General features: G+C 47.6%; 1 protein-coding gene across 4 annotated transcripts in view; it reads left to right on the top strand.

Annotated features, from left to right (window-relative positions):
• The window catches only part of MINDY4 (MINDY lysine 48 deubiquitinase 4), a gene marked incomplete at its 5' end in the record, with an annotated part of 134,332 nt that overhangs the window by 44,576 nt on the left and 62,329 nt on the right, over positions 1 to 27,427 (top strand). For all 4 annotated transcript variants that reach the window (XM_084785485.1, XM_084785484.1, XM_084785487.1 and 1 more), the window contains one exon: positions 480 to 886. In XM_084785485.1, coding sequence (XP_084641611.1) covers positions 480 to 886 — 407 coding nt within the window. The remainder of the gene's footprint in view (positions 1 to 479; positions 887 to 27,427) is intronic.

The following is a 27,427-nucleotide window of genomic DNA, read 5'->3' as shown; positions in this document are numbered from 1 at the left end:
GCCAGAGTCCAGCTGACTCTGTTGGAATCCTGCTTTTCAAATAAGCAAACCTTGAGTGCTAAGGAGGTACGGGGCACTGAGTTGAGGTCTGCATAAACACCACACTTGAGTGAGGAATGGCTTTAGCCATTCCTGATCTACCATGAGGAGAGACAGGGAGTGAGAGTGGCCTGCTGATGGCCATGACTCTGTGACATGCCTACTCTGCATTTGGGCTGTATCTTATCCTGTCCATGGCTATGAGAGGAAAGGGCTCCAAGGGTTATGAGAGGGGAGGTGGGGAGGGATCAGGAAGAGTAGGGAGAGAGGAAATTGTAACCAGAATATATTACATAAAAATCATTTCAATAAAAGAAAGACAAAATGAAAAAAAGAAAATAGATCTTCCTGAGGAGGGACCATCACAGGGAACAAACGATTTTTTTTCTCTAGTTCCCTTAGCTAAGGATGCTCACTGCTTTTTTTCCTTACCCCTTTAGGACTCTTTCCGCAAACGCTCTCTGAAACGGTCCTCAGCCTTGAACAGGAAGCTCCAAGCTCCAGAGGAGAGCCAGCAGCAGTCTGAGCCTTTTGTGCCTACCCCAGCGTGTCCAGGTCCACAGGAGGTCCCCACTTCCAGCAGGGACTCTGCCTCCAGGAGCCCTCTGGGCCAGCTGAATGAATGGTCTATGGAGAAGCTAAATGCCACTTCCAGCAGCCAAGGGCTGTCCCAGAGGGACAGGCCTAGGCTAGGAAGTGTTTCTGAGGACGGCCCACTGGGGTCCACCCACACAGAAATCAGCACAACACCTTCGAAGTTATACTTACCTGGTGGGAATTCCAGGATGACCCAGGAGCGGCTGGAAAGAGCATTCAAGCGCCAGGGCAGCCAGCCCCCATCTCTCAGGTGAGCCAAGCACCACCTTGCACATGTGGTCCAGCTGCTAGTGGCTTTCGTGGGCTCACTTGGTCTCTTGTGCTCTCACCGCAAGTCTGTGAGGCAGCCCGGACCAGAGAATTGGAATCAACCAGAAGAAAATGGAGCCAGGGGCCACACCTTCCCAAGGTCTGGGGGCTGGCCTTCTCTGTCTTCCCATTTTTCTCTGAGCTGTAGAACGCTTGACTTGATGTCCCCAAGCACACCTGGGGCAGCACAACTGGCTGATGTAGATTAGAGGCGTTCCTTGTACTCATGAATCAACCCCCAAAGGCTTCTTGTGGGTGCTCCGTTTCTTTCTCCTGTTTTTTACTTCCATTCTTTCTTAATAGGCCACTGGGGATTTCTGCAGTAATTGGTTTTTGAGTGTTCAACCAGCCTCACACCTGGAGTGAGACCCTTGGCTATGATACCATTGGATTTGATTCATTAGTATCTCATTTAGGACTTTAGTGCACAGATCCATGGAGGAGATTGGTTGGTGGGTTTTCCTGCTGTCACTTCCTCACTGGATGCTGGCCCACTTCCTCACTGGATACTGGCCACTTTCTCTTAAGAGTGAGTGTAAGATGGATGCTGTCCTGCAATACACCATAGAGTTTAGTGGAAAGGGATTCTGAAGGGTTTTAAGTTATATATGCGATCAAAGTGCTTTTAATTAGAAATTTCTATTCCTCAGTTTGGCCAAGTTATATTTTTCAAGGACTTGGACAGTTTTTAACTGCATTTAGATTATTGATATAAATTGCAGAGTTAAAATGTGCTTTTTTACTTTTAAGTTTGTAATGGTCACAATGATGTCTATCTGTCATTTCTGAAATTATTCTGCAATTTTGTAACAGCCACAGTGATGTCTATGCATCATTTCTGAAATTATTCCTTAATAGAAACTACATATTAGTAATTTCTCATTTCCCCCTTGCACACTTGAGTGTGTGTGTACTCTATTAATCTTATGTATTTTCTAGGACTCTTTTTGGCTTTATGTGTGTTTTTCATTAATTTGGACTCATTTTAACTGTTTCATTTGTTCTTTTTCCTTTTGCCTTAATCTAGGACTGTTTTCTAGTTCACTGTTGTGAGTCTCTGATTCTTAACGGTCTTTTTTTTGTGACATCTTTGTTTGCACGTGTCCTCCCCTGACCTTAGGCTTTCTTCCTGCCTGATGGCAAGTGAGACCACGGTTTGAAGGCTTCATTGTGCACTTCTGAGGGTAATGCAGCTTTTCAAAAGCTTGACGCTCCTGCTTCCAGCTCCTTTGAGGATGGTTTCCTTTCTTTGGCTTCCAACAGTTTGCATGCAGTTCCCAGTGTGGTTTTCATTGATGATTCTTTCTGGGATATAGCAGCTTTTCTGAAATTCAGGATTGATACTTTCCATCAGTTTTGAAAATCATCATCTGTTTAAATACATTTTAACATTTTAAATACTGTTTCTGTTTCACCTTTTTTCTTTCTTTCTTTTTCTGAGACTCTGCTTACACAGATAGCCTTTTCATTGTGTCTGTGTGGTGTGGCTTTTTACTATTCTTTCCTTAATCTTTTCCTTTTTTTTTTTTTTTCAGCGAGATCTCACTGTCCAAATGAGTTTCAAATTCCTGGGCCCCAGGGTGCTGGGACTGGAGGAGCACGCCTCCGGCTCCGCCCCGTCTGGTTATTTCCTCTTGATCCACTTTTCAGTTCATGGTTCTTCTCTCCTGTCATGTCTAATCTGCTATTAAACTTATCAGTTAGCTTCTTAATTTCAGTTATTTTACATTTTTACAGTTTTTATTCACTAAAAATGAGGTTTCAGTCCTTTTAAGATTTTCCTTCCTATTTTTAGGCATAAGATTCATCATGGTGAACCAGGCATGGTGGTGCACGCCTTTAGTCCTAGCAGTCAGGGAGGCAGAGGCAGGCAGATCTCTGTGAGTTCAAGGCCATCCAGGCAGGGCTCTGAGTAACAGAGAAACCTTTTCTCGGGAAAAAAAAAAAACCAACAAAAAAATTCATCATTGTTTTAAAGTCCATGACTCTAGTGTGTGAACCTAGTTTTTCCATTGAATTTTAGCCCTCTTTTGTGTCCTATTTCAATAAGTTTTTGGTATTTTTGGCTGGACCCTCGTCATTGTGTGTGAACAACTATATTGGCCTGGTTGAGAGAGAATGCCACAGTGCAGGGATAGAGGCCAGAGAAAAACTTCTGGGAGCCCATTGTCTCCTTCCGCCCTCATTTTGTGTAGTCATGTTTGGCATATGGTTTACATTAAAAAACTTTCACTAAATTCCTTCTTGATACTCTGGTGCTTTTTTTTTCTATTTACATACAGTTTTCTGTTTCCTGTTTATATATTTGCTAATTGTTTGTTCCTGTTGGGGTGAGAAGAGCCTCTTTTATTTTTGTCTTTGTAAAGGGGGAAGCTTTTCTTGGAGCCATCTACTCTGTCATCCGCCCTTCCACCATGACTTGTGATGTCACCTCTGCTCCTCACCGAGGAGGTCTTGTTCAGGCCGGCCTCTCCAGGACCTCTCATTGATTCTTTTCCTCCCTTCCACTCTCCTTCCATCCTTCCCTCCCTCCCTTCATTCCTCTTCCCTCCCCTCTGTCCTTTGTTCCTCCCTCTGCTGCCTGCCTTGTATCCTGAAGTCACACTTCTGGCTTCTGTGGCCCTGTAGTCCCTTCTCTGTCTTGCTGGGGCCAGTCCTGCTCCTCCATCGCTGTTCTTAGGCCTTTGTTCTTCCCACAGGGTTTGTTTGTTTCCATAGCACAACATGTCCAGGAAGGGACAGCTTGGCCCCTTCTGTCAAGTTCCCCATCACCTCACACTGTCCCTCTCTTGTTAGTCATGCCTTCATGCTGAGGGCTTGACTTCGCCCGGCTTCTGCGCCACGCCTTTACTCTTTAACAGTATTTATCATTACCAGAGATTCTTGGCTGCACTTGCTTGTCTATTGTCTGTCTCCCTCACTGAAGGTTATTTTCACAAAGGCAGGGACCCTTTAGTTCCCTGTGTTTTTGGCAGTACCTGGTAGGCACAGATATTTCATGAATAGCCACTTAGTGGTTCCCTGCTACTGACACCAGCAGCCCTGCAGACGCCAGTCAGTCTTTGATACGGGCCCACGTTGTGTAAAGCACTGTTCTGAGTAGTATGGGTGGTCTTCAAATGTCTAAGGGGAGAACCTGCATGTCACAGGTAAGGAAACATAACTCAGACACATTCATTTGCCCACACCCTTGCATCCAGTGAGAGTTAGGGCCCAGTTTGTTGAGGAACACAAATGAGTGTGTCACATCTGTCCCCAAGTACAGATCCTTTCTACAGCCTTTGGATGATGGCTTCTCATCCTCTAGCACCCTTGCCTGCTGCTGACTGCCAGAGTCATCTTCAGCTCGAGCCAGTCAGCTAACCTCTAGTTTAATCCAGTGTCGCCGCCTTGTGTTTCCCTCCCTCTAGTGCCAAAGCAGCTTTGTTCTAGAGAAGGCAAACTCATCAAAACCAGCTGGAGGTGGTGGTCTGGAAGACTGACTCTGACGTATATGTAGACTGGGCGGCCTGGGGTCTTCAGTTCTCTGTTTGATTTCATTTTGTACTCACCAACTGGCTGACCCCAGTGTGCTCGCTTTCTCCCTGGGTTTCAGCACCTCTGGCTGTAAACTCGCCTTGCTTACACATATTGCTGCCTGGAGAATCTCACCTCCAGAGTTAGTCTGCCCCTTGTGTGAGTCAGCAGGTGTCTTCTGAGTACCTGCTCTTTACAGGGCATTAAAGATGTATGGTTCTGGAACATGAAGATCTGAGTTGGCAAACCAGCTGTATCCTTATAACCTCTGCCACCACAATCAGTTATTAAATCTTGAGAGACGGCATGAACTTTATCTTCTAGGAAGAGGAGGTGGGCTGAAGTACACCTCTCTCCCCCCACAGCTGCCAAGACTTGTGTATGGTGTCCTGTTCTTTATGAGGTCTCTCTGTCCTCCAGTATAGGCAAGGTGTAACCAGTACTGTTTAATTTAACAGTGTTGACTTGTGCCTGTCAATGAACATACATTTGTGTGTATGTGTTCTTCCCTTTCTTCCTCCTCCTTTCCCCCCTTTTTTCCTCTTCCTCTTCCTTCTCACTTTTCTTTTATGGGCACCACGTTAAGTGCATCAAATGCTCTCACTTGTTCACCATGGTAATCCATTGCTGCAAGCTTATTTTATTTTATTTTTTTAAAGGGCAAAGTTTCCATTAGATAACACCTCCCCACTAAACAATAAAGTAAAAGGCACTGGGTGCACAAGAACTAGATACAGCATCTTTGTGACTGTCAAAACCAAAGGCAGAAATGAGGAAGTCTTGAGTGCTGGTGGTCTCAAGGAGGCAGCTTTCTCTCGATCACTGTAGGCGGGACTGGGGGTAAATTTCTTCATGTGGTCACCTGGTGCAGAGAGGTTACCTTGGAAGAACTGCTCACTCTTAGAAGGAAGAGGCTGAGCCTCGGATGTCCCTTTATTTACACAAAGGTTAGCCATTACACTAGTCCTGATCCTCCTTTAAGGAGTCGTGGAGGAAAGCAGAAGGCCTAGGAAGAGGGGGAACACCGAGCTTTCTCTACATCAGGGACCTTTCTAGACTCACACAGGCTGTTGGTTAGGAGCAGGGAGCAGATGGTCTGACGGCGTAGGCACAAGTGGGGCTGCATCCCTTTCCCATTGCAAACTTAAGAGCCGCCAGAATCTTGGGTGGAAAACAGCGAAGCGTCCTGCCACACAGAGATCAGCGATCTGAGCCGAGTCACACTAATGCTGAGCCGTGGGCAGGACTGCTTGCCCTCTGGGGGCTCCAGGAGGAGTCTCCTTATCTTGCCCAGATTCCAGTGGCTGCTGGCAGTGCTTAGCTGCTGCTCCTGTCTGCCATCTTCAGAGCTGGCAATGTTTGCTGAGTCCTTCTCAGGCTATCACCTCTATGCTTTCTCCTCTGCCTCCGTCTTCCACAGGCAAGGATTCTGTCATGATAAGGGGCCCTCCTGCTCTCCAGGCTGCTCTCCTCACCTTGAGGTCATGTGGCTAAGCAACCATCCACAGCCTTAGTTTTTCCTTGCTGCATAGTCTAACATTAGTGCAGCAGGCCTGGGGTTAGTATGGGAGCATTTTTAGAGGAAGGGGTCATTCGGTCTTAAGATTTATTTATTTATTATGTATATAGTGTTCTACCTGCATGTATTCCTGCATGCCAGAAGAGGGCACCAGATCTCATTATAGATGGTTGGGAGCCACCATGTCATTGCTGGGAACTGAACTCAGGACCCTTGGAAGAATAGTTAGTGCTCTTAACCTCCTTCCCCAAGGAAGCTTTTCTGAATTCTTACAGCATTTTCTTACAGCATTTCTGAATTCTATTTGTTCTTATTATAGGCTTTCTTTCTTTCTTTTTTTGGTTTGTTTTGTTTTTTTGTGTAGCTTTGCCTCTCTTTGTAGACCAGGCTGGCTTGGAACTCAAAGAAAGTTCCTGCCTCTGCCTCTCCGAGTGCTGGGATCAAAGGCATGTGCCACCACACCTGGCTCACTACAGATTTTTAATGATTGTCTTCTGTGTTCAGTCTGTCTGTACCTCCCAGGAGTTTTCACCTGGATATGTGCTCTGAATGCAATGTGGAAGTATTAAGGGCTCCACAGAAGAAGAATTTAATTTAGTTGAATTTTGCTCCCAAGATTTTACACTGGGTATCTAAAAGAGCAGAGTGTAATAAACGCACCATTGAACCCATTTATCTTCTTCACAGTCTGTCGGGGTCAGAGGTCCTTAGACACTAAATCTTTATGTGGGGATGGGAAACAGCTCCAGTGAATGGAGGCACTGCCCAGGTGTGTCAGGTGGCACTCAGCCCTTGGGCCATTTCAGTATGGACTTTGTGTGTTGTGAGTGTGTGGTCACCCCCTGCCCCCCCAGCTGCCAAGACCCGTGTATGGTGTCCTGTTCTTTCTGAGGTCTCTCACTCAGCTTTAGATGGACTTAATTTCAGCTCCCTAGTTTCTGAGAAAAAAGAAAACTGGGAAGGATGTTAAGAGGATGGCACCACTCAGGAGGGGCCAGGGAACACTGCACAGAAAGCCAGGAGGGTGTAAGACTCCAGGAGAAAACAAGAGGAATCAGGCCCTTTGGGGCAGGCATCAGTGAAGGCCAGTGTGGAGGGGACAAGAAGGGAGGAACTGGAAACCAAGACTTACTGTAGGGTCTCAAGAGATGCCTTAACATGTGCTAAAGTGCATACTGAGCCCCTGCAGGCCAGGCTGAGGGGGTTGAGCATAGACTCAAGACTGTGGTCATGGAAGGCAAGGGCCAGTTAGGAGGTATTTGACATAATGTAGAAGAGAGTGAATGGTGGCTTTCTTCAATCAGGATGGTGATAGTGAAGGTGGTGAGCCATGGGCATGTGTGTATGTGTGTGCGTGTGCGAGTGTGTGCACGCATGTGTATGTGTGTGTGCGTGCACGTGTGAGTATGTGCATGCATGTGTGTGTTTAGGGTTTCCTCACAGATTAGATCTTTTATGTTAGAGAGTAGAGGGAGAAAGATGACCTGAAGCTTCAGCTGCAGGAAGGGGTTGTCTTTACTGAAACATGAAAGATGGGGAGAAGCAGGTTTAGCTCAGAGCATCACCCATCATCTAAACGTCTGCCTCAGTGCGTGTCTTTCTCCCAGGTGGCTTCCTGTGGGTCAGGGACCATGCTCTCAGAGTCACAAACATGTGCTATGAGTTGTCCTGCGGTCTCCATTGCAGGTGCTGTTGCTGTTGTGCCTGGGTGAGGTGGGGAGCGAGCAGGGCAGGGGACAGACTCAGCAAGGACATGGGGTCTTAGTGTGATCCCATAGAGAGATGTGGAACATGAGCTCTGCTTTGGAATCTGGGTCAGTCATGGCTATGGGTTCCCATCCTGGGGTGGGCTAGGCAGTGTGCAGCCTCCTTGGGGGCTTTGAGGAAGGGTGACTCTCCCAAAGAGGTGGAGCTGTGAGCACTTGGAGGCTGGTGGGGAGAGCAGATGGGATGGATGTATCCAGTGTGAGGCATTTTTGGGGAGCACTATAGCTAATGGTTCTCAGAAGTTCCAGGTCCTCTCCTCCTCTAGGGTGTTAATGTACCATGAGCATACTGCAGAGCTTGCCTGAGGACAGATGTCCTGGAGGGAGTGGCCAAGCAGGGCTCTTTCTCAGAGAAAGTACAGACTGCAGCAGGCGAAACTGGGAGAAGCCATGGCCAAAGTTAGCTTCTCCTGTCAGGGCGCCGGTGGCTTCTTTATAAGAGCATCAGTGTCACCTACCACTGGCTGTGTGGCTATGTTCTCTTCTGCCAATAAGACAAATCTTGTGAATCTTTCTTGGTACCCCAGCCCAGTCAGGCACTAGAGATATTGAAAGATGAATCATCTGCCTCCCTCTGTAAGCCAGACCCCTCTGTAGATGCTGAATCTCAGCCCTTTCTAGAAGTAGGAGAACAAGGAATAGTGAACAGGAGCTGTGCGATGGGCAGGGTGGGAGGCCCTGGTTTAAGAGGTGTGTCTAGTGCAGGGGACTTCTTCAGGAGCAGCCACACTAGGCAAGGGGTGGCTGGGAGTTTGGTCCCAAGACCCAGGCAGGCTGGCCTGTCTTCTTCTGCTGGAGGTCTTTGCAGAGCTGAAACAGCACCTTCAGATACCTCAGGCCCCTGCTCAGCCTTTGTCCAGACCAGTGGTTGGTTGAGGAGACTTGGCTCTTCTGAGTCTGGTAGAAATTTCATGTCCTACAGAATGGACACTAGGTGGCAGTGTAAACTTGTCTATCTTTGGGACTTACCGCTGTCCACCAGTGTACATTGAACAGTATACATTAAGCACTGTCTCTCCTGCACTATTCTTCTCTCAATTCCAATCCCTCTCCCCGAGTCCCTTCCTGGAGGCCCCAGATCAGGAACAGGCTCCAGACCCACGGATGCCTGTCCTGTCCACATACTGAGATGGAGGGACTTCGGCCAGCTGAGGCTTGGCTTAGGGGAGGATGTGGCATCTGCGGTTTATTGACTGTTCCCCTCACCCACGCATCCTGAGTCTGACAACATGTAGGCCACGTGGGACGAGTAGTGGGTAGAATTTCCATCTTAATTTGTCTCCACATTGTTTGGACTTTATGTAAGACTGGAGACTCAAACTTGCCTGCTCCTTGAGACCTACATGACACCCAGATGTCATCTTGACTTCTGGGCCTCCCACACAACCAGGTGGCCTCTTGGAGCTCAGCTTTCCTTCATATACTGCTCTGGAGAGCTGCCTTCTGTGGCCTGCCACCTCCCCCTGGTCTTGGCCTGGGCCACCTTTAACATTGTGTATGTACTCCAATCCTAGCCTACCACTATTTCTTTTTCCTCCCAAGGCTGACCTCTCTACGGTGGGCACTGGTAATCAGATGGCATGTGGCTGTGTTCATATCACAGGGCCCACTCTCTCTTCAGGAAGGGGCTGTCATCACTGCAACCCCAGCTGGCAGGGCTCTCATGTCACTGGTACTGTGCATCCTTTAGGGGAAGGGGGCTTCCCGTGATGCCGTTTTCTTTTGAGACAAACAAAGTGTGCCCAAAGGGCTACTGTCTATGTGTCTTCGCTTCTTGACCAACTGTGGACATTAGCAGGGTCATGAGGTCCTCCTCTGAGGTTGCATGTAGCCCCTTGCCAGCTCTATTGTGGTCTTGAGTTCTGGTGTGCAGAGAAGGAAGATGTCCCCAGTAGATGAAGTAGCTGCTGTTTCATGGAAGGAGGCTGTTGAACTCAGATAACCTGGAGGTGTTTGTGCGAGTGCAGGAGTGGTGGTCCACAGTCTCTTTCCTCTGTGCCTTTTCTGATTCAAGAATCCAGCCTGCTGGTCTCCCAGCTACCTTCCCACAGCCCCGCAGCTGCCAGAATCCCAATAGAGGCCCCCAAAAAAGGTAGGGCTAAGCCTGCATTCATAGTCTGGGGACGAAGGTAAGGAAGGGTGAGGCAGGTAAGGCATCTAGGATGCAGAACATAAGGTAGCTGTCACTCTCGAGGCTTTTGGACTACAGCATGGTAGGCACCCCGAGGATGTGGCCCTTGAAATTTTGCACTCAAAATTTCATGCTTTTCTCACCATCGGTGGCCTGGCTAGAAGAATCTGGATACTTCTCTTTGGCTCTCTTAATGTTATGGGGACTTCTCACATCTATAGAATAATAATTTGATAGTTCATCTTACTTTGAACTCCTTGGGGACTGGAATAGGGGCTTATTTTCTAGTCTTTCCCATTTCTGGCTTTGAGGCTGGCAATAATAAATGTTGAGCAAATAAGAAATGAATTTAGAAAGGGGAAGGGAGGAGAAAATTATATTGTTCAGTGCTATGAAACATACCCTGGACATCTTTAATAGAATTGAAACAATTCAAACTTTCTTTAGTTTTCTGATTGATTTATATTAATTCATGCATTTATTTCTTCTCATACATTCATCTTAACTAACCATCCAAGTAACCAATAACTACAATCTAACCAACCCAGGCCACTAACCTATCTAGCCCAACCAATCCAACTAACCAACTAGACCAACCAAACTACCACTGAACCAACCAACCTAACTAACCAGACCAATGGGAGCAACTGACCCAAACCATATTCTTGATTTCATCACCTAGAATGCCCCCTTCTTCAGGATGTCCTTTCCGATTGGTTCCCTGTTCCTGTTCTTTAATGTATCTCTTCCCCATAGCTCTCATGCACACCATGCTAGGCAGGACTGATAGACTTCCTCATTCCTCCTGTTGCCTGAGCTTGGAGTGAATGTCTGAATTCCATCTCCTCTTGTACCACTCAGAACTGTTCCAATAAGTAACAGGGGGAGTCAGTTAGTGGCTTTATTGGAAGATGGTGTGTGTGTGTGTGTGTGTGTGTGTGTGTGTGTGTGTGTGTGTGTGTGTGTGTCTGTGTGTGTGTCTGTGTTTGCAGTATGATGTTGTTCCCTCAGGGGACACTGGGACATCCCACGCAGGATTAGTCATCTAGTGAACACCACAGGATCTCTCAGGGCTGAGGGACTGAAGTACTGTAGGGTCTTAGCGGAGATGGCATCATGGATTAGGGCTGGGCTGTCCTGAAGGCTGAGTGGTGTCAGTTGAAGGGGCTCATGCTGTGCCTGGAACATGCTCATTGTTCATTGTCCTGCAAGCCTTGGATTTTTGGGGAATATGCTGACTGGTCTCAGTTCTAACGCTGGAGGATGCTCTCCTGCTCTTCCTTAGCCCTCTTCTGTTGGCCTACATTGTACTCTGCTGTCTGTATGCGTTTCTGATGCTGGCACAGTTATGGAGAAGAATGGGAGCTTGCGTGCTTAGTCCCTCTAAGGCTGGGATTTAAACAAAGAGCAACCTCCTTTCTCCTACTCTGAGTCTCCCAAGGAGTGGATGCTTAGGGACTGGGATGGAGAGAGCTTGAGTCAAGTCCCATCCATCCTTCGGCCTTGGACCCCTTTCCTCCTGACCCCTTGGTTGACTTCCCCAATACAGCCAAGTGGCAGGCAGCATTCTGCTGTGCCACCCTCTTAGGGGTGGCACTCCCACCTTGAAAGATGGCCTTTGAGGCTGAGTTTATCAAATCAAAGCGACAGCCTGCCAGGACAGCTTCCTGTATAGTCAGATTCCATGTGTGCACCTCATTCCAGAAAGTTCTACTTTGTTTTCTCTGTTCATTCCATGAGAAGTTACTAAAGCCCTGGGATTTCTTTCATTTCCTGTTGAAGACAGTTTTGGAGCCCTGGGTCCCTTAGAAGCAGAGCCTTTTCCTGACAGAGTAAACAGTTTTTGATCTCACTCTAAATAGATGGTAGTTAATTTTGTTCAGTTCAGCAAAGCATTTTCAGAGTGTCTCTTGCCATTCAAGTGGTTTGGGGAGAGCAGTACTGAAGAGGGATCCTGCATTCAAGGGGCTGAGACACTCACACACAGACGTTCCACAGGACCACAGTCGTGCAGAAAAGACGAGTGAAAAGAACACAGCAGAAGGCTGTTCAGAGCCTGGCTTGTGTCAAGGATAATGAAGCTGTGACATTATCATTATTTAACAGGCCCTGTTGGTTGTACGAGCTTTAGATGAAGGGCCTCATTTGTTCCTGGCAGCAATACTAGGAAGGCTATTGGATCAAATTTTCAAGTGGGGAGACCGAGGTGCAGACTGTCCAAGCAGTGTAGATCTATGTAGGCAGCCTATATGGGCCTTTGTCTTACCTAGGTGCTATTGTTGTTATGAGACACTATGACCAAAAAGCAAGTTGGGGAGGAAAGGGTTTATTGGGCTTATACTTCCATGTCATAGTCCACCACTGAAGGAAGCCAGAACAGGGGTGCAAACAGGAACCTGGAGGCAGGAGCTGATGCAGAGGCCATGGAGGAGTGCTGGTTACTGCCTTGTTCCTTTTGGCTTGTGCAGCCTGCTTTTTTTTTTTTAATTTACTTATTTTTTAATTAGCATCCAGGACCAACAGCGCAGGGATGGCCCCACCCACAATGGGCTTGCCTTCTCATCAGTCACCAGTTAAAAATATGCCCCACACCGTGATCTTAGGAAGGCATCTTCTCAGTTGAGGCTCCCTTCTCTCCGATGACCCTAGCCTGTGTCAAGTTGACATAAAAGCAGCCAGCCTGGCCTCCTTCCTCACTGTCTCCTGCCCAGGCTAAGGAAGAAGACTTTCTGAGGAGCTGGAATCATAAGGCTTTCCAGAGTGTGGGTGATTCCGTGCTGAGGAGACAGTTCAAACAGAGGAAAGGGGCGATGGGTTTAGCTAGGACTTTGGTATCTGGGACTGGGATAGAGGGGACTGACTGGTGGACTGGACAGATGACTTGAAAGACAGGCTTTCTTTTTCTAGGCAATAGAGAGAAACAAATCTCAAGTAGTTTGGGTGGTCTGGCGATTTCCCAAATCAGGGATTGTTAGTTATATAGGTATATGGAGTACAATGTGGTATCCTGACACATGTATAGATTATGAAATGATTAAACCTAGATCGTATTTTTGTCTCCTTAAACATTAAACACCTTTTGATTAGTGCATAATAATTGTATATATTTTGGGGTACACTGTGATATTTTGATGTACACAGGTACTGACTAAATCAGGGTAATTAACATTACCACCTCTTTGTCTTTGTGGGTGGAAACTTGAATCGCTTATTGGATAGAGCCATGCTTCAGAAAGCTTAATCCAGGGCGATAATGACCAGAGTGACCGAGGGGCCAGGAGCTGGGTTTCCAGGTAAAGAAATCTCAGCATGTGAGCAGCAGGGAAGGCTGTGGGCCTGGAGGATCAGCGGTGCATGGATATAGGACTGTGAGGACCAGGAGGAAGATGGGTGTTTCTGGACACTCACAGGGGAGTTTTTGTTTCCATATTTTAGGGCAAGCAGAACACAGATCCTATGCAAAGTCTCCCAAGAGGTTTGGGGAGCAAGGGTCATTAGGACAGCACTGGCGCGGCTCTGGCTCATGAAGTTTTTGGAGGGTGAATATTGTCAAAAGCCACTGATAAAGGCATGGAGGCCAGAATCTTGGAGCGGGAAACTCACCTGCTTGGCATGGGGCAGGAGTAAGGAGTGGGGTCAGCACAGAAAGAAGACCAGGGAGTCTGCTCCATCCCTGGTGAGGCGGATGATCGCCAGGAGGCAGAGGCTCGTGGTTTGGGGAGGATGGAGTGATGCTGAGCCTGGTGGCAGGACGGAGTGCAGGGACTCATCGGTGGCTTCAGAGAGAGCACTCAGTGCAAAAGAAGGCTGCAGGTAGAAGGTGGATTGCATGGCATTGAGGAACAGGAGGATTGCGTGACATTAAGGATACCCAGAGGTCCAGGAGTCCCGCTCAACAAGAAGAGAAGCCTAGGGTGTGGGTGGCAGCTGGAGGTTGTGGGTAATTAAGGAATAGAGGACTGGTTTTCAAATTCGGTAAAATGTTTGCAAACCAAGGCCTGGGTTCCAGCTGCAGAGAGCAGAAATACATCACCATCAAGCCTGGGGAAGTCTGGATGTGTGCTAGGGTTGGGTCGGCCAGGGACAAAGTACCCACAATAGCCAATTCAGTTTCTGCCATGCTCCGTGATGGTAACTGATGTCAGTCATGATGGCCCCGGGCACCGCAAGTTCCTGAAGTGCCTTTTAAGTCCCCAGTGAAAGGGCTGATTCTGTTCAGCAGAGCTTGTGAGCTACTTGGTTTCAATCTGTCAGGGTCTTGCCAGGTCCTGTTATGGTGGACTGCTCTTGGGATGCTGTGATTGATAATGCTGCAGGACCTCAAAGCTCAGCTCAGCATCTCCAGTGACTCTGAGCTTAGCAAGGCTGAAAGGGCCTTGGATTTAGAGTGGAACAGATATGGGTTCAGATCCTAGCTCAGACACACCCTAACAGGGTGACCTTGGGCAGGATTTTTGCTTCTTCATAGATCAGTTTATTCATCTCAGGTGGGCAATAGTAACCTTGGTAAGACTGTCCTATTGTTATGAAGATATGAAATAATGTACATGAAGCATGCACTCCACAATTACTTTAATACCTATCTTCCTCCTTCATTTGGCTAGGAAAAACACTTTTATTTTATTTTTTAAAGATTTATTTATCACATATACAGTGTTCTGCCTGCATGTGAGGAAAAACACTTTTTAAAGACGTTCTTCCTTTCTTTGCTTCTTCCTTTCTTTCTTCCTTCCTTCTTTTCTTTTTTCTCTCTTTCTTTCTTTCTTTCTTTCTTTCTTTCTTTCTTTCTTTCTTTCTTTCTTCTTTTTGTGTCTGTCTTGCCTGCATGTATGTATGTGGACTACATGAATGCCCCGTGCCCTCAGAGTCCAGAAGAGGGCACTGGGTCCCCTGAAATTGTAGTTACAGGTGGTCGTGAGCTGCCATGTAGGAACTGGGAACTGAACCTGGGCCTCTGCAAGTGTTCTCCACTGCTGAGCCATCGCTTGATCGTTTTTAAGATGGGGATATTCCTGAATTGATGGGGACCTTCTGAAAGGGATGACAAGGAAGATTGGCTTCAGATGGTGCATGATGGTGCTGGAGAACGAGAAATGTTCAGAGTCCCAAAGAGGGCTGCGGGTAAGCGGGGGTGATGTCCTGTACTGCTGGGTCTTTCTATCCTGGGCAAGTCCCTCCTGAGGGGGCAGGTTAGTATTTCCTCTGGTGGATCTGTGGATGGATGGTGTGCTAACCCTTCCCAAGGGTTGACATAAGCAACGTCTTCCCCTCTCCCTAAGGTCTCTATCGGATTTTGAGGCATGATTCCACCACAGTTTCCTTTGGGGAACCAATAAGTTTATGTGGCTTCCTTACAGAGCATAGGTGAAGGTTGCTTAAAGGAGTAGTATGGGTGCTCTTCTCCCCAGAAAGTTGCACCTGGAAAACCTTTACCCCGTAGGGGTGAGGGATTCCCAGTGGATGTAGGATAGCACCCCTACTCTGGTCTTTGAAACCTATGTGTACTCTAGCCGCCCCCGCCCTAGGCCACTCATAAGAGCTGCATTCAAAAGGTGGTAGGGAGCAGCTGAGTGCCTCCCCACTCACCCCTCCATTAGGGAGGGTTACAGTCAACAAGCCTAGGAGGGTCTTTTGCAGGAGGCTGCAGATGAACTTTCCAGTATGGCAGTGGCTTGGCTGGAGGACAGCCACTCACGACAATGGACGTGTGTTTTGGGGAAGTGTTTCCTCCCTCTGCCATGAAGGTTAAAGGGAAAAGGGGTCTCTTCACCTGCAAGCTCTGGAGGTTGGTGTGGGTGTTCCTGTTCACTTCTTTCCTGCAGTTCTTGGGGCCAGCACATTGAGTTGTCCCTACTGAGCCTCCTTGATTGTGGTCCTCCCTCTCCTCTCTGTTGCTTCTTAAGGCAAGTGTGAAGACTCTGAGAAGAGGAGCATCCTTTAAGTGACAATGTGGCTCTCGATGGTCACAGGATCATTTTGTTTAAGTTCACGCTGTCCACATAAAATTTCTTTTCAGGGAAGAGAGAGCAGACAACTGAGTATGCTAAGAGTGTCAGCAATGGGAGCCAGGCCCAGCACTCTGCCCCTGGGCAAGAGCTAGAGGAAGGCTCAGTATTTCCTACCCACCTCCATTGGCAGCCCAGAGGCTGCTGTGTGGAGGGCACGTGATGACAGGCACCCAGGAGCCAGCCCTAAAGCTGCCAAGGAAATCTACCCATGCCATAGACCTCTACAGCCCAAAGCCACCCTTGTGCCCCACTGAAGCATCCTGACAGGTCTCAAGTCACTTTCCATCCTAGATGGAAGCCATTAGCCACCCCTAAAAGCTCTAAGAGAGAATTAAGTGAGGAAATGTTGAACACGACCCTTTTTAGTTAAAAACAAAAGCATAGCTAGCTCATTTAATATTCAGCAAGGGCATCACAACTGCTTTATTACTCTTCTTTTGGAAGAAAATGACTCCAAAGGGAACAGGTCCTAAACGTTGGAGCCTGGGAGTAGTTAGTCAAGGAGCCTGGCTTTAGGGTGTCGTCATAGAAATGAAGCCACAGAGAATCCTCAGGGGAGGGTTGCTGTTTAGGAGAGGCAGGCCGAAGTACTTAGCTGTGGCATGGCATGACATCACTACTCCCTTTCAAATGCTTCAGCAAAACACCCTTCCCCCCTCGAAAAAGAATATGTGTTTTTGTGTCTATAAGCATGTGTAGAAAGAAAACAGGGCGGACGTCTGCTGCGTTCTCCCACTTGTGTTTTTTTCAGAGAAGGGAAGCATGAAACAGGTGGAACAGGCAGGGAGAGGTGAGCGGCAAATGAGATGTAGCTTTTACCACCGACGAAAGGCCGTGAAACATGTGTGAGGTCATAGTGTGCGTCATTACATGTTGGAGTCTGGGTGAGGCCATGGCATAACATGGGCTAGCCAGGAAGTGAAGGGGGCGCACGCTGGCGTGAATGATCACAGCAGCCCGCTTGCCACGTGGGGCTGACTCCTAGGGACCATGGCTGTTACAGAACTAGCAGCTTGCACTAGTTGCACAGACCTGCCTCACGGCTGCCCTTGGGGGAACTGGGAAGCTGGCTTCTGCTCTTCCCCCGCCAGACGTGTCACCCCCATTCATCCTGCAATGCCCTTTCCTGACCACCACCCCCCCTGGATGTTTTGTTCAAACCCTGACTCTTTGATTAGACCTGCCTCCTGAGGTTCAACATGCCATTTCCAACAGCCGACTGCTTGGCGTGGCTTGAGCTGTTTCAAAAGATTTCTATTTATTCTGGAAGGAGCTCCAGATACCATTGGTTTAGAGCTCTTCCTGCTGGCTGTGTTATTGGGGCTGTTTCTTGCCTAAATGATTCAGGGGCTGCAGTCTAGTCTGTGTCTCTGCACAGTGGCCTGCTGGGGATGGCGGGAGGCTGACGCCCGAGAAGCAAGGCCTTGGGCAGTTGGGAGATAGGTATCTGTGTCATTGGATTCAGATCCTTAGAATCCAGTAAAGCCAGAGTCTTCCAAGGGCTTCATTCTGCTCTGACTGGAGTTTTTATTTTTGCTTAGTATTTTTTTTTCCCGAGATAGGGTCTCACTACGTAGCTCTGGCTGTCTTGCAACTCACTATGTAGACCAGGCTGGCCTCAAACTCACAGAGACCCACCTGCCTCTGTACCCCAAGTGCTGGGATCAAGAGTGTGCGCCAGGCCAGCACACCAGGCTTTGGCAGAAGTTTTACTGTTGAGGTGAAAAGAGATTGTGTTGCTTACATCCCACTCCACCCGCGTGCCCCTCCTTCCTTACAAACTCCCATGAAATCTGTTACTGCCTAGTGATCCAGAAGAGAAATGTGAAAATGTCACATTCCCCATCATTTGGCTCTTGGGGCAATTGTGTGCCCTCCAGCTTTGGCACGGAGAGAAAGTTTCAGCACTGGCTCCCACTCCCCAGAACAACCTAGAGTGTCCCACTTTCTCAGTGACTACCCCACCTGCCGAGCTTTACACAACACACACACACACACACACACACACACACACACACACACACGTGTGTGCTCTGCCTGTGTTCAACAGCTGGGCACTCACTTGCCTTGGAGTCTGGAGGAGCACAGAGGGAGGGGATCCCTGTCTGGACCCAGGGATATGCTCACCTAATTTCTAGGGAAAATGGCTGCCAGGAGAGGCATCGGAGGCAGCCGAGCTGGCTCAGGGACACATCTAATTTTAGCCCAGGGTGAGCTGGTTCTAAGTTGGGGCTGGCTCACTCAGGAAAATTCCACATGTCTCTGGTTTATGTGTGCTGGGTTAACTCTTCCAAGGTTAATGAGCTTGGGAAAACATCTTCCCTCTCTTTCTTCTAAGAAATGCCCAGAAAACAGTGCATCCTCTGTGCTCTAAGAGTAGGTCAAGATTTCCTGGAGGTTCTTCTCCCATGGTGGGCACTGTGGGATGGAAAAGAGACTAGCAGAAGGAGTTAGTTTTGGCATACTCTTTCTCTGTCCAAACTGGGGGGAAGTTAGAGGCTTTCAGGGCCTGCATGCCCAAGGAGACCTCTGGTCATCCACCTGGGATCCTGTCCACCGTGCCCGTCATGGACACCAGGGATTAAAAGATTAGTAGGAAAATATATCCAAAGATGCCATAGCCAGGCTTTGTGGGGGAGGCCTACAACTCCAGCTACCTGAGAGACATAGTCAGGGTTTGCTAGACTAAAAGCATGATTCCAAGAGCAGTCAGAACAACAGAGTAGATGCTGTCTCAAAGAAGGGGGTAAGGATCGGGTGGGAAGGGCTTGGGGACGGAGCCCAGTGGCAAAGCTCTCGCCCAGCATGCCCAAAGTTATGGTTCCATCCCTCACTACCACAAACAAATCCTTGACCCAGGTCACTTTCTGAGACAGATTCAGAATTCATGGGCCTGAGACTTGCACTGTCTGGGTGGCCCCGAGAGTTCTTTCTTGTTCTTCGTTTTGTTTTGTTTTTCCTGATTATTAAACCCAGCTTTATTCATGTGGGACAGGTTTCTCTGTTGTCATTGAGCTTTGTACATGCCAGGCAGGCTCTGACCACTGAGCTTCCCTTTCATTTCATTTCAGTTTGGAAATTTTCACGGTGTGTTTGTGAGTCCGTGTGGGCTAGCGTTTATGGAAGCCGATGGTCAGCACCTGATGGTTTCCTCCTTTGCTCTCCACCATATTTCTTGAGACAGGGTCTCTCATTGGATCTGGAGCTTGCCAGGTTGTCTAGACTGGCAGCAAGCTCCCAGAATCTTCTAGACTGCTCCTCTAGCACTGGGATTATAGGCACATGTTCTGTGCTCATGGCTTCTGGGGACTGAACTCAGGTCCTCATAGTTGTGCAGCAAACACTGTACCAACTGAGAAAATTCCTTGGTCTCTCTTTTTAAAATGCGTGTCTATTCACTCACTGTTTAATTAGACTCACCCTGTAGCCTTGGCATACCTCGAACTTGTCATCTTGCTACTTCAGCCTGTTGAGTGGTTGAGATTATAAGCTTGTGCCATTAGGCCTATCTGCGTGGACATTTTAAGAGAAAGAATAAAAATGCATCTCAGTTGTGTAAGTCTTCTAAAAATAACAGTGGCATATAGACATGTTGATGACCCCTTGGAAAGGAGGGCTCCTGGAGCTGCATGAACTTTATGATAAAACAGACCTTATTTGAATTGTCATTATAATGTTTTTGTATGACATGTTAAGATAAGAGGCCATCTTACAGTAAAGAGCCCATCTGTCCAGTGACAGGGATTTGGGAAACATTTTACTGTACCGTTTCTCTTTCCTTTATGTCACCTTGGACTTAGGAGTGGAGACTGATGTGTGTGGGGCAGCTAAAGTCTGAGCCTCAGTGTCCCCATTTGTAAAAAAATAAGGTCAAGGGTCCCTGTGCTCACACAGGACTTTGTGAGACTTAGACTTGAGAATTGCTCTGCAGGTGCCCGAGAAAGCAGACAGTGGCCATCATAAAGGCAACGCTGCCGTATAGAACGCTTAGTGCAGGAAGGTAGACCCGGGGCAGGGGACAGCATCTGAAGCCACTTGGAGAAACAAGTGCCATTTAACAAGAAGCCTTTGCTTTCTCATGTGTCTCTTTCTGAATGGCTGTTCAGTCAGCTGTGGCCCGGGCAGCACTGCCTCACAGGTCTTTAATGGTCATCAGGGAAACGGTCTGTGTGTTCTAAATGAAAAGACATCACCCTAAAAGCTGTTTTACATGTCCTTTGGCATACTTAACCAAACAGAGCTAAGTGGGTTGAATGTTCGATGGGACCAGGGGCAAGTTGGCCTTTCTCCTTGGCATGGCTTCCTTCCTTGGATATGTTTGCTGGCCTCTGTTGTGACAGTAAGGGTAGAACTGCTCCCCCAAAGTGGCTTCTACTCTGAGCTAAGCAAACATCTCCCCACAGCTTTCCAGCCCCTGTGGAAACCCAGGCCACGTCTGCAATGTCTTCCAGGTGACCTGTGGGAACCTTTTGTAACTCAGAGGATGACCGTAGACTCCCCCATGTCAGGGTCAACATTATGGAGACAATCCTTTCTATCCCAGACTCTTGTGCCATACTTGGGAGGCGTGTCTGGGAAGCTTTGGCCCTGGTAGTGCCTTTTCCACTGAGCTTTTGTGCCACGGGAGAGGTGGACCACGAGGAGAAGAGTCCTAATTCGAGGTAGTTTCAATGGTTGTGTTGGCTGGCAGTGTAGGCTGGGCCCTACTCACTTCTGGAACACCTCTGGCCCTGCATGAACCAGACTTCCCATCACTTCCTCAGGATTCTTGGGTCCATGAAGCTTCTGATGATGAGTGGGCTTGGTTGAACCTGTTAGCTCATGGTAGTGGGCAGTAGCGGGGCAGTGGCAAGACCATGGTGAGAGTGGCTCAAGGACTGGCATCATTGCTTTCTGTGAACTGTCTGTTTGACTCAGGTTGCTTTGATGAACTTGGCCATGGTCCAGGGCTGCAGCCCATAGAGACCACATCATCCCCCAAGAAGATGTTCATTCTCCTGGAGTGATATCACCTCTATGCATTCTTTAACTTTTTTTTTTCTTCTTTGTTTTGAGACAGACTCTCTCCATGTAGCTCTGACTGTCCTGAAACTTGCTATGTAGACTAAGCTGGCCTTGACCTCACAGAGATCCTCCTGTCTCTGTTTCCCATGTGCTGGAATTGAAGGGATGTGCCATCACACCAACCTCTTGTCACTATTTATTGATTGCCTGCCTCTCAGTATCAGTTACCCAGTGAAGCCGAACTCAGCTACACCCTGAACCTTCAGTCCTGAGCAAGGGTAAGCAGGGTGAGGACCACAAAGCCTTGCTGAATTATTTTCCCCAGAAAGGAGGACAGCCTGCCCTAATGTGGTTGAAGTATTAAGGAAATGTGACCAAGGCTTTAGCTTCCAGCATGGGATACTTGAAAATGCATGAACCAGACCGTCGACAGCCCAAGATTGTGTGCCTGGCCTTGCCTACGCCCAGGATCCTGGGGAAAACACGACGCTGTCTTCTACCTCACATCATTCCTCTAAGGCAGTAGTTCTCAACCTGTGGGCTGTGACCCATTTGGGGGGGGGGTGCCAAATGTCCATTTTCACAGAGGTCACATATCAGATATTTACATTATGATTCATAACAGTAGCAAAATTACTGTTATAGCAATGGAAATTATTTTATGGTCACAACATGAAGGGTTGCAGCATTAGGAAGGTTGAGAAGCACTGCTGTAAGGCATCCAGGTTGGACTAGGTCTGGGATGGCTTCCTAACTTTCCAGACAAATGAGCTGCATCTAGGTGAACTCTGAGAGCTCCAGGGCTCCCAGAGGGAGCACTCAGTGAATGCTAACTGTATGCGGAAGCCATGGGCCAAAGTGGAAGAACAGGGAGGACAATGTGAGGGAAGGTCATAGCTAGTACAGTTTTGTTTTGCAAACTGTTTGCCCTTGAAGGAACCCTCTGAACATGAGACTAGGGTAAATTTCTTTGTTCCTGGAATGTTCCAGAATCCACCTTGACTCATGGAATAGATATACAGGAAGTAGAAACGTTGGACGTGATCTTGGATCTTGCCTGGGCTCTGCATACTTCTTCTCAAGGGTGTGTGCCAAAGCATTTCAGGAGGGACACATACGGAAAGAGAGTTAAGCTGAGAAATTATCACCCCCCAAGAACAATAGTTCAGGAGGCCGGGGTACAACGTGTGTTCCCTCCAGCCAGCTACTGGGCCGATGGCTTTTCCAGGAGGATGCAGGGCCATCAGCTCCCCACCCCCTATCTGTCATCACTGGGTGATGCCTATCTTTGTCCAACCTTCGTCATCATGGACCCGGATGAGAGAGACCTGGGTATGCAGCCCAATTCCCAAGTAGGGATTTTCACCAGTTGCAGGAAGATCATTTATTTGGGTTGAATTGTTAAGGCAGATTGTTTTCACAGTGTTCCAAGCAGAGAACGTTCTTACAGGAAATACCAGACCAGCCAATTATAGTCAGGTTTTCCACATCCTCAAGAGGAAAGAAAAAAGACGGCGAGAGAAAAAGAGGAGGGATTGAAGAAGAGCAAAGGAGTTTCTTTCAATTTCGAAGGCTGACATTTAGGGATCTGGCAGGTAGAGGGTGAGGTTGAGACTTGTTGAAGTCGCTACGCCACACATTGTGATGGTTAAGGCACACAATGACTCCTTGATAACCTGAAGCCCTTCCCGAGACCTCATGTTCTCTGTGGCTTAATTTTAAAAACGTCTGCTGATCAACTGGTTGTGGAGGGAGGCAGAGGAAGCTCTACCCCCCCCCCCAGGCTCAGACACCTCCCATCCATCACACTGGCCACCAGAGGTGAGACTCCTAGGAACTGCCTTCCTCTTCCCGAGCTTGTCAGTAACCACAACAGGTGGCTTCCCAGCATCCCTTGCGTCTAACTTCCACCCTGCAGCTCCACTTTCCCATCAGGAACAGAGAAATGGGGAACAGCAAAGTATAAAGAAAGAGAAAAAGAAACTGTTATGGAGAACTCAGAGGCTTTAAAAAGCCTTTTGTATCAGCAGACCTGAGGACAGGATGCACAAAGGCTGCTTGCTGCTTCTCCTCAGGGCCGTCTTTAGGCGCAGGGTTTCTGCTGGGGATACAGGAAAAGAGCAGCACCCAGCTCCCCTGAGGCATCTGGGGTAGGATGTGTCTAAAGGGCAGGAAGCCCAGGAGCACCAGATGTTAGCATCCTTAGAGCATGTCAGAGGCACCTCAGGTAAAATGGGGGCGGTGTGAGACTCTAGTATGCAGCCAGTGATGTCAGACTTTGGTGTGTGCCACCCTCGACTGCTCTGCCAGGTTCCTGTCTGGCTGTTGACATTAAGGTCCCGTCCCTTGTTGCATGGCCCTGGTGCACCTTGAGTGGGACCCTTAGTACTGTGGATATGGATGTGTTCCCAAGGCAGAGAGTGTTGCACAGGGTTCGAAAAAGCCATCCCCTTCTTTGAGCTTGGCCAGAGTTCCCTTCCTTGGGAATATATGTGGGTATTCGTTTTTATCAAGTGCCTTTTCAGCATCAGCTTGTCATGCGTTGGTGTGAATTAACATTATTAAGTTTTCTACTGTTAAATTCTTGCATCCCTGAGGGGTATGTGTGTCATATTAACAAAACAAAACAAAACAAAACAACTCATGGCCAGAGCAGTTGTCCAAGGTTTCCTTTCCTAATTTGCACTTACGTGGGCAAGTGTGAGTTTTTTGGAGTCAAGGTTATACTTGCGTCATCTTTTGCCGTCATCTCGGCTAATGCATAGCAGATGCTGTGTGTGTGTGTTGGGGGGGGGGCAGGGCTGCGTTCATTATTTACTTGATGCAGTCACTCACTCAGTTAATAAAACCTTTGAGGGAAGATTTTATCAATAAGAAAGCTGATGCACAAAGAAGCAAGGAACCTGCCTCCAGAGCAGAGTTTCTGGGCTGCTCTGGCTTCTCTGCCAATTGGGGTCAGAAAGGCTCTGTTCAGAGTGGAGACTGGGGAGAGTTCTGTCTATTTGATGGCACAAACCAGCAGGACCCCATGGCGCATTTGTGGCTCAGGGTGCTCTTGAGCTCTGGCTCAGGTGCCGCTCTGGCTTCCAGTCCCTACGTGTGCATGCTGGGGCTTCAGGCACGAGTCGTCCTGCCTGGAGGGATTGTAGTTTCAGAATTTCTGTTTGTTCTCACATCAGTTTTGTGATTGTTTTCCTTTGAAATTGTGTGTGTGTGTGAGTGCAAGTGTGCATGTATGTGCATCCAGAGCTCCAGAGGTCAGCTTTGTGGAATTGGTTCTCTCCTTCCATCTTTATGTGGGCCTGAACTCTGGTCACTGTGCTTGCATGGCAGATGCCTTTACCTACTGAGCCATCTCACCAGCTCAGTTCTGAGATTTTTCTAGAAAATTGTCCAGTTTGTTCTCTCTGTTTCTCTCTCTCTCTCCCTCCTTCCTTCCTTCCTTTTTCCTTCCTTCTCTTCTTTCTCCTCCTCCTTCTCCTCTTTTTTCCTTTTTCGTTTGAGACAGGGTTTCTCTGTGTAGCCTTGGCTGTCCTGGACTCACTTTGTAGACCAGGCTGGCCTCAAACTCACAGAGATCCTCCTGCCTCTGCCTCCCCAAGTGCTGAGATTACAGGTGTGCGCCACTGCACCCTGCAGTCAGTTTGTTGGTTTTCAAATGCCTTGTTTTGACTTTGTTTACTTTTTGCTGAAGACATTCTGTTTAACATGTTATTAATCCTTCCCTGGCCCTCCTAACAGTGTTAGTTATCCTGTTTTTTCTCCTTGTCAGTTATAGAGAACCAGGCTAGCATAGAGCAGACCCCCAAATGCATGCTCCTGTTAGTCTCTTCAAAGAACCAGCTTTGGGGATCGCTGTACCCACTTACTTTGCTCACTGTAAGTGTTGTACTTACTTCCCCTGCATCCATCCTTTTCTAGTGACCCCTGCGGTGTCGGGGCTTGGCTCTTTGCTGTACACTCATCCTCGATGCTAACCCCTTACGTGCTTCCCAGAGTCAAGTTTTTAGTGCTGACCGCTTTGAAATGTTTTCCACTGTCGTTTCTTTAGAATTACTTACATACAGAGTCTCTTTTGGGAGGAGTGTTGAGGAGCTATCTTTACTATTGGATTTTAAACAATTTTTCTTTGCAGTCAGAAATACATCTTGGAATATTTGTAGTCAGCTTTTGTAATTAAAGCTGCGTGGACTCACAAGAATATATATTGTTTAATAGTTGGGTGTATGAAATCATGCAGGTTGTCTTGGCCTTCAAATGTCCTTTAATCTTAGTTATTTTTCCCTTTATTTTAGGTATTATTTGCTGAAAGAAGAATGCAAAAATTTTCTTCTATACTCATAGGTTGAACACTTTCTATCTGATAGAACCTCTGTTTTATCAATGTCTTGTTCCTGTATTTTGGGAATGCTTTAGGAGTATATATAAATTCATGGTAGATACATTGTCCCTTTTTAATTCTGTAATAAGAAGATATATCACTAATAATTTTAAATTTCAAATTCCATTTCCTATGGGGGATATTTTGTCTCATGTGCTTTAGAATGGCTCGTATACAAGTGGCGTATGTCCCATGTTTTGCTGCTAAGCTTTTGTATCGTGTTACTTCTCTTGAAAAAAATACACAAGTAGTAAGAAAAATGCAATCTGAGTGTCTGTCATTTAAAAAAAGATTAATTTATTTTCATTTTATGCGTATGAGTGTTTTGCTTACACATATGATGTCTGTGAGCTGCGTGCATGCAGTGCTGGCAGAGGCCAGTGGCTCTGGAACTGGGGCTAAGGATGGTTGTGGCTATCATGTGGATGCTGGGACTCAAACCCTCTCCAAGTGCAGCCAGTGCTTTTATTCTCAAGCTGTCTTTTCTTTAGTTACTGACTTAATAGCTTTTCTTATAGCATATACTTTCATTTTGCTACATTTTCTTTATTTTTTCTGTGAGTTGACCACTGAAAAATAAACATTTAGTACAGTCATCTAACCACCACATCTATAGTTCCAAAAACATTTTCTTCTCTTCAAGTAAGATCCCTTATTAATTAATTAGGCAGTTCCTCTCAGTCCCCTTCCGTCTTTGCTCCAGGCAGCTGGCAAAGTGTGCTATTTCTCACAAATGGAATTGTGTGGTATGTGTGACCTTTGGTGTCTGTCTGATTCCTTGAAGCTCAGTGACACTGTAGCATGTTCGGTGTCCGGTCCTTTATGTGGCAGAACAGCATTCCATTCTTACCTACTGATAAGCATGCAGGTGACTTCTGCCCTTGGGCCACTGAAAGGAATGCTATGTGGACATTCCTATGCGTCTTCTATCCTGTTCTTTGGCCCGATATGTCTAGGACTACCCTTGCAGAGTCAGCTGGTCGACCTAGACTTATCAAGACACTGCCTAGCTGTTGTCAGGTGGCACATAGTTGGAGTCAACTGGTGCGTCTTCCCCTTTTGGATCCGGACATTATACAACACGTTACAACAGTCTCAGTTACTCTTACGTCTTTTATCATGATTGGCTTGACAGCTCAGGACCCATCAATGTACCCCTCAGGATGGAGAAGGTAGCCCCGTGATCACCTGCCCTGTCTCCCTGTCTTGTCCACAGCTGTGCTGCCTTTGCTTTTAGTGTTCCCAGTGGGTGTGGCTGTCACTGCTCTTATTGCTTTTATTGACCATTACCATTTATTTTTTAAAAAACATTTTATTGGTTCTCTGTGAGTTTCATATCATGTACTCCAGTCCCACTCATCTTCTTGTCCCCTTATATCTGCCCTTTGCCCTTTCACCCCCTCCCAAATAAAACAAACAGCTACAACAACAACAACAACAACAAAACCAAAGAAAACATCTCATCATGGAAGCTGTGCATGTCACAGTGTGTCCCACGCTATGTCCCTCTGTTCACACATCTTCATTCAAATGTTCATTGCAATGAGTCATTGGTCTGGTTTGAGATCTCTGGCTTCTGTGACACCTGATGTCATAGTACTGGCTCCTCACTGGGACTCCTCCTGGTTATCCTGTTGTTGCCCTGTGTCATGGAGATCCTGCAGCTTTGGATCAGCAGGATTGGCCGTTTCATGTGCCCCAGTCGTTCGCAGATGATATAGGTTTTGGGGTGGGTCAATCCAGAACCCTGGATCTGAGCCTGGGAGGTAGCTGAGCTGGTCAGTGCGCCAGCTCTCCCTTAGCCACACCACCAGAGCGAGCTCTCCAGCAATTGCTCCAGCTAGGACACCCAGTGCCTCCATCAGCAGGGGGCAGGGTCAGCTCTCCTGCTCTCGTGCCCTTGGGCGGCTCACTCTCACCCAGGCCTCCAGAGCCAGCATCACTGTGCTGCCCAGTGAAGGTTGGGGGCCCACTCTCCTGAGTGCTGCAGCCTGTGAGGGGCTGGGCCAGCTCTTACTTTGTTTTACTTAAATGTTTTCCAGTTTCTTACCCTACCTCTCTTCTCTTTTCATTTGCCTGAAATAGGCCCTTTAACAATTTGCTCAGTGAAGGTCTGTGAGAATAAACTTGAAGCTTTGCCTAGGACTTTCTTCGGCT

The sequence above is a fragment of the Acomys minous genome (genome assembly GCF_964271855.1).
Source record: "Acomys minous genome assembly, chromosome: 6".
NCBI lineage: Eukaryota > Metazoa > Chordata > Mammalia > Rodentia > Muridae > Acomys > Acomys minous.
The sequence above is the reverse complement of the archived record's forward strand: the minus strand, read 5'-3'. Positions and strand labels throughout refer to the sequence as shown.